General features: G+C 41.5%; 1 protein-coding gene across 1 annotated transcript; it reads left to right on the forward strand.

Annotated features, from left to right (window-relative positions):
- Positions 1-1,309: 1,309 nt before the first annotated feature.
- Positions 1,310-13,643, forward strand: LOC133619277 (uncharacterized). Its single transcript, XM_061980228.1, has 3 exons — positions 1,310-1,601; positions 8,881-9,180; positions 11,529-13,643. Exons 1-3 carry the CDS (start codon positions 1,490-1,492, stop codon positions 12,902-12,904), a joined length of 1,788 nt encoding a protein of 595 aa, XP_061836212.1. The 5' UTR covers positions 1,310-1,489; the 3' UTR covers positions 12,905-13,643.
- The last annotated feature ends 1,039 nt before the right edge of the window (positions 13,644-14,682 follow it).

The raw sequence follows: 14,682 nt of genomic DNA on the forward strand, positions 1-14,682 counted from the left end.
AGTCCATAAGCACACATGATTGTGCGTGCTGCTGGTCCACTAATAGTACTAACCTTTAACAGTTAATTTGACTCATTTTCATTCATTACTAGTTTCTATGTAACTGTTTTTATATTGTTTAACTCTTTTTTTATTCAAGAAAATGTTTTTAATTTATTTAACTTATTTTATTTTATTAATTTAAAAAAAAAAGTACCTTATCTTCACCATACCTGGTTGTCCAAATTAGGCATAATAATGTGTTAATTCCACGACTGTATATATTGGTTGATATCGGTATCGGTAATTAAAGAGTTGGGCAATATCGGAATATCGGCAAAAAGCCATTATCGGACATCCCTAATTATTTCATATTTCCATTTAAATAAAAATAGATTTTTATCTTTTTTAGATACAATCAATAAATAATGTGAACATGTATCATAACATGGAAATCTAAGAAAACGTGTTGTGAATGAGGATGCTTGTGGACTGGGAATGTTTTTGTTGTTGTTTTTTTTACACATTTTTATTTAAAAAAAAAACGTTTTTCCAACGTATTAAATTTTAGACGATTTCTCTTATTATTATTTCTCCGGCTGACAGCATTGAGGAGGTGGATTTGTTAATGTACGACAATTCTGTCGTACAAATGAGACATTTAACCTGCAGAAAATATGAATAGTAAACTAAGAATCATTTTGAAGAGATTTTGAATTCTAATAGATCAAGTGGAAACTTTGAGAGAACAGGATGAAACGACAAGGAAATTAACACAAATACCTTTTTTCCGATATATGATCAAAATATTCCCACACGGCGGAAATCTTTCTTTTTGCCTGAGGCTGTTCCATGATCTCCGACGACGATAAATTACAAATGACCAACGACAGAAGTGCGACGATTCTGTTGGCAGCAGCATGTCGTTGACAGATGCGCTTCTTTATAAACACAGTTTGGCGCGCAGGCGTCAGTGCGACACAGTTCGCGTATCGGTCACGTGACCCAAACAGCTCATGATCGGTCACGCGACTTTCTAAAAGCGGTACGCGCACCGACACAGGGTTTTGCTCTATGAGCTCGACGCATGCGCCGATGCACCGGTGTTGCCGGACCCATCACTAGATCGGACATGCACTATATTAATATATATTATTATGTTTTGTCAACTTGTACTTCTTTATGTCATTGCCTGAAATAAACAAATAAATGAAAATTAAAAAAAAAGTTGATCGGCCGTTGTTGGCTTTATTTTGAAAAAAGTGCTGTCAAGTAGGCAACGGAAGTGGCTGACTTCTGGCGCATGCGCACACTGATCGAGCAGTGGCAAGGCGACAAGACGAAGGAGGCCTACTGAGTTGAATATTTACGATCTCACAGCAACTTCGATTCACATCAAATGCAGCAACAAATCCAACAAACATTAATCTTTTCCAAAGCCCGCAAAACGGAAGTTGAGTTGGGAGCAATGGAGTGTTAGCTGAAGTGAATATTGAAGACGTGATAGAAGATGGACGACTACTGCTATGCTAAGATGGCGACGTCTGGTAAAAGAGAACATGAAAGAGAATCAACTTCCAGCAAATCACCAACGGAGATAAAGACGAAAACTGAAGACGAGGGTGAGTGAATTAAAGTTACTTAATTTGAAAGCTATTTCAAATCCTGAAAAGAGCGTTAATGATAATTTAGCCGACTTTGTTGAAGAATGTAAAGAAAGAGCCGCCATGATTGTTAGCTTGAAGAAGGCAGTGGAGTTCACATAATGGGTTGTAAATGGTAAATGGGTTATACTCGTATAGTGCTTTTCTACCTTCAAGGTACTCAAAGGGCTTAGACACTATTTCCACATTCACACACACACACACATTCACACACTGATGGCGGGAGCTGCCATGCAAGGCCCAAACCACCTCCCATCAGGAGCAAGGATGTCTTGCTCAAGGACACAACGGACGTGACGAGGTTGGTAGAAGGTGGGGATCGAACCAGGAACCCTCAGGTTGCTGGCACGGCCACTTTCCCAACCGCGCTGCAAAAGTCAAATGAAGAAACTGAAAGAACAAAACAATCGATTGTGTAAAGAAAATAATTATTTAAAAGAAGAGATTTTGGGAAAATGTGGTTTTACCAAGCAAAATATTTGGGATATTTGACTATTAGGCACTTTAAACATGTGTGGAAGTTGCGTCCTCGTAGTCCCACTGTCAGACACGGCAAAGGAGCCAAGCGTGCAGGTTTAACAAGGGTTTAATAATAATGTTTCAACAAAATTTTTCCCTCCGTATCCTCTCTCTCTCCTCCTGCTCCCGGCCGCTTACTGTTAAAAACAACAGATGATTAGATTAACACGTACCACCTGGGAAATCTAATCGCCTGCCAGCTGTGTCTCGCCGTCAGCACTGCCACGCCCCCATCTGACAGTGCTCTGTCCTCAGCACCATGGACAGAGGCGGTGACCTTTGCTCCTGGAGACAGCGCTGGCCCCATCTCCCTCCACAACATGTTTTGTTAAAAAAAAAAACACTTAACTTAAATTGTAATAGTCCGAATCTTTTTTTCTATTTGGGCTATCAGGTGATTCATTATTTTAAATCAGATTTGTCAAGTTCTTATATTGTGATTAATCATGATTAATTTTAGGGGTTAGTGCATCTGCCTCACAATACGAAGGTCCTGAGTAGTCTTGGGTTCAATCCCGGGCTCGGGATCTTTCTGTGTGGAGTTTGCATGTTCTCCCCGTGACTGCGTGGGTTCCCTCCGGGTACTCCGGCTTCCTCCCACCTCCAAAAACATGCACCTGGGGATAGGTTGATTGGCAACACTAAATTGGCCCTAGTGTGTGGATGTGAGTGTGAATGTTGTCTGTCTATCTGTGTTGGCCCTGTGATGAGGTGGCGACTTGTCCAGGGTGTACCCCGCCTTCCGCCCGATTGTAGCTGAGATAGGCTCCAGCGACCCCAAAGGGAATAAGCGGTAGAAAATGGATGGATAATTAGAGGTTATTACTCACTAGCACCTTTGTGTCAAAGTCAAGGCCCGCAAATTAATTATCTATGACCCCCGGGATGTATTAGAAGCAGCCCGCAGGCCACAGCCGCCTGCTGCTGTTTTGCGCGCACCAATACTCCATTCCCCACAATGCAACGGTAGCCAGCGGACCTCGGCTTCATTGTTCATCAGCATTCGGGGCAGGTTTCAGCAACCCCCTTCCCCAATAATGGCTAAACGGAAGGTGGACGGTGAGAACAGGGGGTTTCAAGCCAGGTGTGAGGCAGAGTACATGTTCATGGAGGTAAAAGGCAAACCTGTGTGTCTTCTGTGTGAAGAAAGTGTGTCTGTAATGAAAGAATATAATCTAAGAAGGCACAATGAAACGTCTAAGAAAGACAAGAATATGGACACGGAATAAAGGCTACAGAAGGTGGAAGAGTCCCGGCAGGCTCTGTTCACAAAAGCCACATCACAAAGCTATGGTGTCTAATCACCAGTGTTGGGTTAGTTACTGAAAACCAGTAACTAGTTACAGTTACTAGTTACTTTATTTCAAAAGTAACTCAGTTACTAACTCAGTTACTTAAACCAAAAAGTAATGCGTTACTGTGAAAAGTAACTATTTAGTGAATTATATATATGTTTTTATTTTTTTAAGGCCCCATTTAATGCGCTTTTAGCCTTCATTTCAGTACTGTTATTGCACTGGATAATAATACAATCTGTTGATCAACTTGACATGCATTTGCATCACTGAACTCTGCTAAGCAATGTGCTCTACATACAACACACCAAGACAAAGATATGTTTCAAAGGGCCAATTTATTTCAGACCAGAACAAATTGACAAAACTATTTTAAATAGCTGCAACATAGCATACATAAGTAACAAACAGCATAATAGCAACATAGCTGTAAACCAAGAAAGGCACACTACACACATAAAGCCTAACCAGGCGTTTTTTTATCTCAAGGAATTCTGAAATAAAATCATGTCTGAAGCCCAGAACACTCTACACATTTCCCCAGTTTTAGTTTAGAGAAAAGGAAATATTAGCCTGGCCCACTAGTATCCCTCTTTAGGTTTGTGAACTTTATAGTCTAAACATTTAGAGTGATGTGATAATCAAACACTCTAGAAGTCTAGAATGAAAGAGTATATAAGAGAATTGACAGTGTGTGTGTACCTTCAGTGTGCAGTGCCTCGTTAAAATCCAGCCGCTGTTGGAGGTGGAGGTGAAGTGTGTGTCTCTTTACTAGCTTCGTCGAAGCATGTTGTTTTTGTAGCTGTTTCAGCAGATTTGAATTGTGAGGATAAGATCTTTGATCCAAGACACAACTTACATTCAACTAAAATGTTATTTTCTTTGTGGTCGAAAAAAGAAACGTACTGAAAATATCTCCATTTTAAGAAACTCTGCTTCGGGGTTCGCCATGACGTCTTGTTAGTAGACACAGACACGCCCCCTCCCACACACACGTACACACAGACAGCGCGCGGCGCACCTCTTCCTTGTCGCCTCTTCCGCAGCGCTGCAATAAAACACTCAGATCTTCTCAGTTTCTATCCGATACTGTAGTAACGCATCATGTAGTAACGGTAACTGAGTTACTGAATATAAAAAATAACGCGTTAGATTACTATTTACCGCCGATAGTAACGGCGTTACAGTAACGCGTTAGTCCCAACACTGCTAATCACTGCTATGTTAAAATTGTTACTAATATTGATACTGTAGTGGATACTATTCATTTTTGTTTCACTACTTTTAGATTGTTCTGTGTCATGTTTGTGTGTCCTCCCAATTGCTCTGTTTATTGCTATTCTGAATGTTGCCGGGTTGGGTTTGGTTTTGGAATTGGATTGCATTATTATGGTATTATTGTTGTGGGCAGCACGGTGGTAGAGGGGTTAGTGTATCTGCCTCACAATATGAAGGTCCTGAGTAGTCTTGGGTTCAATCCCGGTCCCGGGATCTTTCTGTGTGGAGTTTGCATGTTCTCCCCGTGACTGTGTGGGTTCCCTCCGGGTACTCCGGCTTCCTCCCACTTCCAAAGACATGCACCTGGGGATAGGTTGATTGGCAACACTAAATTGACCCTAGTGTGTGAATGTTGTCTGTCTATCTGTGTTGGCCCTGCGATGAGTTGGCGACTTGCCAATTGTAGCTGAGATAGGCTCCAGCACCCCCTGCAACCCCAAAAAGGGAATAAGCAGTAGAAAATGGATGGATGGATGGATGGTATTGTTGTGTATTGTTTTGTTGGATTGATTAATAATAATAAAAAATAAAGCTATGGTGTCGTTTTGATAACTGACACCATGATTAATTATAATTGTAATATTTGAATGATGGTAAATGAATGTGTTGTGGCAGTATGCGGATTTCACCAATGCGGCAGTTTGTGGAAACAATCGGTTGCTTTTCCAAACATTTTTGATAAAGTGCCAACGTCAGAATGCTAAACAGGAAGTGCTTAAAGTTTAATGGCTTTGTAAAAACACTGAGACAAAGTCTGAGTTCATTGTGTTCTTCATTGTGTTTTTGAAACTGCACCAATTTTCTCCTCAGAGTTTTCATTATTTGTTGTATGTACATTTTCAGAATGTGCTTGTTCTATTTTTGCCCAAAGTGAGACAAAGAAAATAATCTGAAGTTGTCTTTATCTTTAAGTTATCATGCCATGATTTTACCAGTCCGGCCCGTGTGGAATTAGACTTTCCTTCTTGTGGCCCCTGAGTTAAAATGAGTTTGACACCCCTGCACTAGCATAGTTAAAAACATGTCTCTCCTCAATTGAGCAAAATTTAACTCTGTCTCTGCATGATTCCTTGCTTCTCGTCTGTTTAATAGATGTCATCAGTGTTTGAACCTGACAAAGTGACACAGGTCAGATTTTTTTTGCCAGTCTAAACGCTCCAAAGTGCTTCAAATCTGATCGTTTGCCATCAGATTCAGGCCATATCAGGAGGTAGTCCTTAATGCTATTCAGAAACTCCTTCATTCCGCACTCCATCCAGCTGTATATTCACTCGCCATACAGCAATAGATGATATCTGTCTATTACCTGACAGCTACTTCTCTTTGTTTTTAATGTCTATTTTCTATTTTCTGCTGGATCTACTCTCTATTTTATGCTGCAGCTGTCACATATACTGTGATATTGTACATGGTAATTGTTATATATTGTATATATGTTATAGACATAATATAATATATCTGCATATATAATATACTGTACACATATTATGTATATGTTCGTATATATGTTATATTTTATATCGCTATATTTAGTCTATTTATACCTGCATTGTCCTTTCCATCCTTACACTTTCCATCATTGTAACTGAGCTACTGTGTGGAACAATTTCCCTTGTGGATCATTAAAGTTTGTCTAAGTCTAAGTCTAATCCGATCGGAATTTGATCTTTTCCAATGTGACTTAAGTCTAAACGCACTCGGATGTGACTTGGATGTGATTTTTTTTTTTTTCGTCAGCTTTGTTGCGCGCTAAGTCACTCGTGTGCGCCGGAAAGACGCAGCCTGTCAGCGGAAATTGATATTTCATCACAACACCCAGTTTCGGTTTCTTTTTAAGACGACCATATTTTTGGTGCATTACTTGTCAATAGTGCCAAAATAATAGGCTGTATGTAATACATACATATATAGAGTACAGGCCAAAAGTTTGGACACACCTTCTCATTCACAACACAACCCCATTGATAAAGCAAGAAATTCCACTAATCAACCCTGGGGGCCAGCAGCCTAAGCAGAGAAGCCCAGACTTCCTTCTCTCCACCTACTTCATCCAGCTCTTCCCGGGGGATCCCGAGGCGTTCCCAGGCCAGCCGGGAGACATAGTCTTCCCAACGTGTCCTGGGTCTTCCCCGTGGCCTCCTGCCGGTCGGACGTGCCCTAAACACCTCCCAAGGGAGGCGTTCGGGTGGCATCCTGACCAGATGCCCGAACCACCTCATCTGGCTCCTCTCCATGTGGAGGAGCAGCGGCTTTACTTTGAGTTCCTCCCAGATGACAGAGCTTCTCACACTATCTCTAAGGCAGAGACCCTCCCCCCGGCGGAGGAAACTAATTTCGGCCGCTTGTACCCGTGATCTTGTCCTTTCGGTCATAACCCAAAGCTCATGACCATAGGTGAGGATGGGAACGTAGATCGAGCAGTAAATTGAGAGCTTTGCCTTCCAGCTCAGCTCCTTCTTCACCACAACGGATCGATACAGCGTCCGCATTACTGAGGACGCCGCACTGATCCGCCTGTCGATCTCACGATCCACTCTTCCCTCACTCGTGAACAAGACTCCGAGGTACTTGAACTCCTCCACTTGGGGCAAGATCTCCTCCCCAACCCGGAGATGGCACTCCGCCCTTTTCCGGGCGAGAACCATGGACTCGGACTTGGAGGTGCTGATTCTCATCCCAGTCGCTTTACACTCGGCTGCGAACCGATCCAGAGAGAGCTGAAGATCCTGGCCAGATGAAGCCATCAGGACCACATCATCTGCAAAAAGCAGAGACCTAATCCTGCAGCCACCAAACCCGATCCCCTCAAGTTATGAACAGAATCGGTGACAAAGGGCAGCCTTGGCCGAGTCCAACCCTTTAATGGAGACGGGTAAACAGTCATATGGAAAAAAATAAAATCTAAAAGAAATCAGATGTGGGTCTTAGTCGTAGTCTTAGCCCCCTTGATCCGTGTCTTCTATTTCTTTCTTTCTTACCTCTCCTTGTTTTCTGGGAGTCAGTGCGCCGCGGTAACTTGAGTTCTGTCTTTTGTGGTTTAAAGTTGTGTTGCCGTACTATCACCCGCATCGTCTTATAAGCCGCAGGGTATAATGTAGCCTGGAAGAGTTAGGGCTGAATGGGATTCTGGGTATTTGTTCTGTTGTGTTTATGTTGTGTTACAGTGCAGTTCACCAAACATATTAGTAAGAGTGTTAAAAGTTGTTTTATACGGCCACCGTCAGTGTGACCTGTGTGGCTGTTGATCAAGTATGCCTTGCTGTCACTTACGTGTGCAAGCAGAAGCCTCATACAACGTGTGGTTGGGCCGGCACGCTGTCTGTACAAGTTGTAGAGGGCGTTAAATGCTGTTTCATTATGGCACGCCCATATTTTTATTGTTAGGGTGAAAATCGGAGAATATTTGCCCTGGGAGTGGTACCGAAATCCGTAAGTACCTCGGGAAAATCGGGAGGGTTGGCAAGTATGCAGCTGAGCCGCATCAGAGTGGTCAAAGAGCCGCATGCGGCTCCGGAGCCGCGGGTTGCCGACCCCTGACTTAGTCCATAAGTAACAGAAGTGTACTTCATGTTTAGTGATATGCTAATTCTTATTTTTACCCTTTTTTCCCCCAAATTCCATTGTATGTTATACTCTTCTGACACCACCAGATGGCAATATAAGTGTCCACATAAGCGGCCATAAGACCCCAATTCAGTAGTGTACACAATTTTAGAAATAAGAGCTTAAAAGGTGCTGTCCACGCATGTGGCCACTAAGCCTTTAGAGGTTTAAACTATATCAAGCTAAAATGAAAAACCGATGGCTAAATTAGAACCACTAAATCTACTTAATCTTCATGTAATTTTCATACTAGTAGTCAAAGACTAGTCCACAATCAAAATAGCAGTTGGTTGAAGCCCTACTAATAAACATTGTTGTTTATCGCGGTTTCAAGACGATAAGCCATGTAAACATTGATCCATCCTGTTGCAACAACACATCATTGGTAGGGTAAAACTAACCTGTCTCACCATGGTCTAATCCCAGCTATTACACTACACACACATACAGTACATAGAAGAAAGTGTGTAGCCAGTTCAAGGAGAAACATCTCATGGATCATGTCTGAGCTAAAGTGTGTTTGTGTTGTTTGTGTACTGCAGACGTCCAGCAGCTGATTGGTCATCCAGGAAAACATCTTCCTCAGTCAGGGGGGAGCTCCACTTTGAAGCAGGAGACTCCACAGCCACCCCACATTAAAAAGGAAGAGGAGGAACTCTGGATCACTCAGGAGGGAGAGTGTCTTCTAGGACGAGAGGAGGCTGATCTCACCAAGTTGCCACTGACTGTTGTCTCTGTGAAGACTGAAGATGATGAAGAGAAACCACAACTAGACAACCTCTTAGCTCCATTCTCAGATATTGAGGTTGAAGAACCTTTGAGCAGCGATACCAACTGTAAAGGTAAATATAAAGACTCACACTGAGACCAAACAATCTGAATGCTCTAAAACAAACCTGGGAAACCGAAGCTGCCATTATGATGTGCAGTGCTGTTTTCAAACTACCTTAAAGGGGAACATTATCACAATTTCAGAATGGTTAAAACCATTAAAAATCAGTTCCCAGTGGCTTATTTTATTTTTCAAAGTTTTTTTCAAAATTTCACCCATCACGCAATATCCCTAAAAAAAGCTTCAAAGTGCCTGATTTTAACCATCGTTATAAACACCCGTCCATTTTCCTGTGACGTCACATAGTGAAGCCAACACAAACAAACATGGCGCATAGAACAGCAAGCTATAGCGACATTAGCTCGGATTCAGACTCGGATTTCAGCGGCTTAAGCGATTCAACAGATTACGCATGTATTGAAACGGATGGTTGTAGTGTGGAGGCAGGTAGCGAAAACGAAATTGAAGAAGAAACTGAAGCTATTGAGCCATATCGGTTTGAACCGTATGCAAGCGAAACCGACAAACGACACGACAGCCAGCGACACGGGAGAAAGCGAGGACGAATTCGGCGATCGCCTTCTAACCAACGATTGGTATGTGTTTGTTTGGCATTAAAGGAAGTTAACAACTATGAACTAGGTTTACCGCGAGTAATGAATAAAGTTTTCATCAATTAATATATTCTGTAGACATACCCTCATCCGCTCTCTTTTCCTGAAAGCTGATCTGTCCAGTTTTGGAGTTGATGTCAGCAGGCCAGGGAAGCTAGGGTCGATATTCTTCTCTTGATCATCTTCGGTGGCATAAGGGACGGTGTGAGCCAAGACATCCAGGGGGTTTAGCTCGCTCGTCTGCGGGAACAAACTGCCGCCATTGCTTGCCGTGCTACCGAGGTTCTTTGTCCCTGAATTGCTCACACACTCCGGCAGATTCAATGGGAGTCTGGCGGCAGATTTCTTTGACTTTATCGTTGGAAATGCATCTGCTTTGAGTGTCGCAGGATATCCACACGTGTTGTCGTAGGGTGTAACAACACGAACAAGGACGGATTCAAGTTGCACCAGTGGCCCAAAGAAATTGGACGTTTGTTCCGCACACTTTACCGACGAAAGCTATGCTACGACAGAGATGGCAAGAATGTGTGGATATCCTGCGACACTCAAAGCAGATGCATTTCCAACTGGACTGGACAGATCAGCTTTCAGGAAAAGAGAGCGGATGAGGGTATGTCTACAGAATATATTAATTGATGAAAATTGGGCTGTCTGCACTCTCAAAGTGCATGTTGTTGCCAAATGTATTTCATATGCTGTAAACCTAGTTCATAGTTGTTAGTTTCCTTTAATGCCAAACAAACACATACCAATCGTTGGTTAGAAGGCGATCGCCAAATTCGTCCTCGCTTTCTCCCGTGTCGCTGGCTGTCGTGTCGTTTTCATCGGTTTCGCTTGCATACGGTTCAAACCGATATGGCTCAATAGCTTCAGTTTCTTCTTCAATTTCGTTTTCGCTACCTGCCTCCACACTACAACCATCCGTTTCAATACATGCGTAATCTGTTGAATTGCTTAAGCCGCTGAAATCCGAATCTGAATCCGAGCTAATGTCGCTATAGCTTGCTGTTCTATGCGCCATGTTTGTTTGTATTGGCATCACTGTGTGACATCACAGGAGAATGGACGGGTGTATATAACGATGGTTTAAATCAGACACTTTGAAGCTTTTTTTAGGGATATTGCGTGATGGGTAAAATTTTGAAAAAAACTTCGAAAAATAAAATAAGCCACTGGGAACTGATTTTTAATGGTTTTAACCCTTCTGAAATTGTGATAATGTTCCCCTTTAATATTCAGTGTTTTATCGGTCATAGTTAAAATTGTAAATCACACATTCTTTATTTTCATGTACATTCTGGGTGTGTCATTCAGTAAAAAAAATGTTAAATCCCTTTCCTTTTTTTAGGTGGTCTGTCATAACGTTTTTAGCATTCTATTAGATATTATTGTGAGTTCCTGGGGAAAAAAGCTGCGTGCGTATATTTATTTTATTCACACCGACCCCCAGACAATGTCAAAATATTTGCCCAGGTTTGTTGTCAAATGAAGAAAGGCAAAGAAAAATGTTTGGTCAGTTTGTGCTTAAAACCTTTACTAAAAAGAGCCGTTTGACCGAACACTTAATGACCTACACAGAAGAAAAATGTTCATTGTTTGTTTGTGGTCAAAGTTTTCCAATATGACACAAACAGGGCAACAAACATTTAGGCACTAAATAATTGGCCTAGAAAAACTACACACAAATTCAGTACATAGAAGTGAGTGTGTAAAGTGTGTTTGTGTTTTTCGTGTCCTGCAGACGTCCAGCAGCTGATTGGTCATTCAGAAGAACTTCCCTTTCAATTCGGGGAGAGCTCCACTTTGAAGCAGGACACGCCACAGCCAACCCACTTTGAAAAGGAAGAGGAGGAACTCTGGATCACTCAGGAGGGAGAGTGTCTTCTCGGACCGCAGGAAGCTGATCTCACCAAGTTGCCACTGACTGTTGTCTCTGTGAAGACTGAAGATGATGAAGAGAAACCACAAGCAAACAACTTCTTAGCTCCACTATCAGATAATGAGACTGAAGACGAGGTTGAAGTAACTATGAGCAGCGATACAGACTGTGAAGGTGATGTGAGGACTCACACTGACACCAAACACTCTAAAAAGAAGAGCGGTACAAAGCCTTTGAGCTGCTCAGTTTGTTCTAAAATCTTTACTCGAAAGCGAGGTTTGTCTCAACACATGAGAACACACACCGGAGAAAAAACATTTGATTGTTCGGTTTGTGGTAAAAACTTTAGTCAAAAAAACAATTTGACTCAACACATGAGAACGCACACAGGAGAAAAACCATGTATTTGTTCAGTTTGTGGCAAAAGCTTTTCCCAAAATGGCAATTTGACTCAACACATGAGAACACACACTGGAGAAAAACCATGTATTTGTTCCGTTTGTGGCAAAAGCTTTTCTCAAAATGGCAATTTGACTCAACACATGAGAACACACACTGGAGACAAACCATTTAGTTGTTCAGTTTGCGGTAAAAGCTTTTCCCGAAAAGCCAGTTGGACTCATCACGTAAGAACACACACAGGAGAAAAACCATTCAATTGTTCAGTTTGCGGTAAAAGCTTTTCTCGTAAAGGCAATTGGACGTTACACATGAGAACACACACGGGTGAAATAACATTTAATTGTTCTGTTTGTAGTAAAAGCTTTTTTTATAGAAGCAATTTGACAAAGCACATGAGGACACACACAGGAGAGAAAACATTTAGTTGTTCAGTTTGTGGTAGAAGCTTTTATCATAATAGCAATTTGACTCTACACATGAGAACTCACACAGGAGAAAAAACGTTTAATTGTCCTGTTTGTGATAAAAGCTTTTTTCTAAAAGGCAACGTGACCCAACACATGAGAACACACACAGGGGAAAAAATATTTAATTGTTCAGTTTGTGGTAAAAACTTTTCATATAAGAGCAGTTTGACTCTGCACATGAGAACACACACGGGTGAAAAACCATATAGTTGTTCAGTCTGTGGTAAAAACTTTTCCCAAAAGGTACGTTTGACTCAACACATGAGAGCGCACACTGGAGAAAAACCATTTAGTTGTTCAGTCTGTGGTAAAGGATTCTGTCATAATGCACACGCAGTAAGACACATAAAAACACACACGGGAGAATAACCGATCAGCTGTTTGGTTTGTGGTATGTTGCTCATATGTGGCGACATCCACCCAAACTTAGGACTTCTTTAAAAAAAAGTTCACTGCTTCTTTTACAAATCTCAGAGTTCGTCATACAAATCGGTATTACCCGCTGTATACTCTTTCTCCTCATGACCCCATGTCGTCTGTTTATCTGAAACTTTCCTGAATATTAAGATAGATGATTCTTGGTTTCTCCTTCTTCAGACGAGACAGACCTGGGGCCTCATGTACCAACAATAGCGTGGCTTTCCTACTAAATATTGACGTACGATGAAATCCAGGAAACGGTGTACGCAAATAAAAACTCAGATGTATTAAGGTGTTTGCACGCACAAATCCAAGCTAATTTCTTTGTTACATCACAATCAACTTAGAATCTGACGCGGACCACGCCTCCTTATACATATGCAAATCACATAGAAGATAGCCTAGCTCAGCACGGTCTGACCAATCAAAAGTCAGTAGGAGGCACTTCTTGTTTTTGTGCTTGATTGTGTTTTGTTGTAATGACACGTTTTATGTTTTTCTGGAGTTGAAAACGAGACGCTGCATCTCGAGGGGCTCTCCTGAGTAAATAGAATTTTGCTAATTATACGGCCTTTTCCGACAAAAGTTCAGGAAGTTTCCTCTAGGTCCTGGAACTCTCGGTTCTTGTAAAAATGTAACACACTTAATTTCACAGTTCAGGATAGTTTTTACAAATTAGGTTAAGTGGTTTAGTCATTTTTTTACTAATGTGTAAGTAAATGAAATACAAAGCAAAAATATACATAACAATACGACTTAAAAACAAAGTGCAACTGGCCATCTGTTCATAAAAAGTCAGGCTTTTGTCCGCAATGTCCAACAGTCAGAAAGTCGTCCACTCAGTAAATCATGAATTCACGAGGGTCAGGTGATTCCTTTTGGTCCATTTCAGCTGTGAATAACAACACATCCAATTTAGCGTTAGCTTTTTAAAGGTAAACAAAGAGTTTACTAGCGGACATAAGATTAAAAGTCTAAAGTGTTCACATGGGAAAATATTAGCTGCTTCAAACATGACTATGGATTAAGAAAGAACACTTAAGAATTAGAGATGTCCGATAATATCGGATTGCCGATATAATCGGCCGATAAATGCTTTAAAATGTGATATCGGAAATTATCGGTATCTGTTTCAAAAGTAAAATGTATGACTTTTTGAAACGCCGCTGTACGTAGTGGTACATGGATGTAGGGAGAAGTACAGAGCGCCAATAAACCTTAAAGGCACTGCCTTTGCGTGTCACATAATATTTACGGCCTTTCACACACACAAGTGAATACAAGCATACTTGGTCAACAGCCATACAGGTCACACTGAGGGTGGCCGTATAAACAACTTTAACACTGTTACAAATATGCGCCACACTGTGAACCCACACCAAACAAGAATGACAAACACGTTTCGGGAGAACATCCGCACCGTAACACAACAAAAACACAATAGAACAAATACCCAGAACCCCTTGCAGCACTAACTCTTCCAGGACGCTACAATATACACCCCCCGCCCATCTCAACCTCCTCATGCTCTCTCAGGGAGAGCATGTCCCAAATTCCAAGCTGCTGTTTTGAGGCATGTTAAAAAAAATAGTGCACTTTGTGACTTCAATAATAAATATGGCAGTGCCATGTTGGCATTTGTTTTTCCATAACTTGAGTTGATTTATTTTGGAAAACCTTGTTACATTGTTTAATGCATCCAGCGGGGCATCACAACAAAATTAGGC

This window comes from Nerophis lumbriciformis, linkage group LG20, assembly GCF_033978685.3.
Source record: "Nerophis lumbriciformis linkage group LG20, RoL_Nlum_v2.1, whole genome shotgun sequence".
Taxonomy (NCBI): domain Eukaryota; kingdom Metazoa; phylum Chordata; class Actinopteri; order Syngnathiformes; family Syngnathidae; genus Nerophis; species Nerophis lumbriciformis.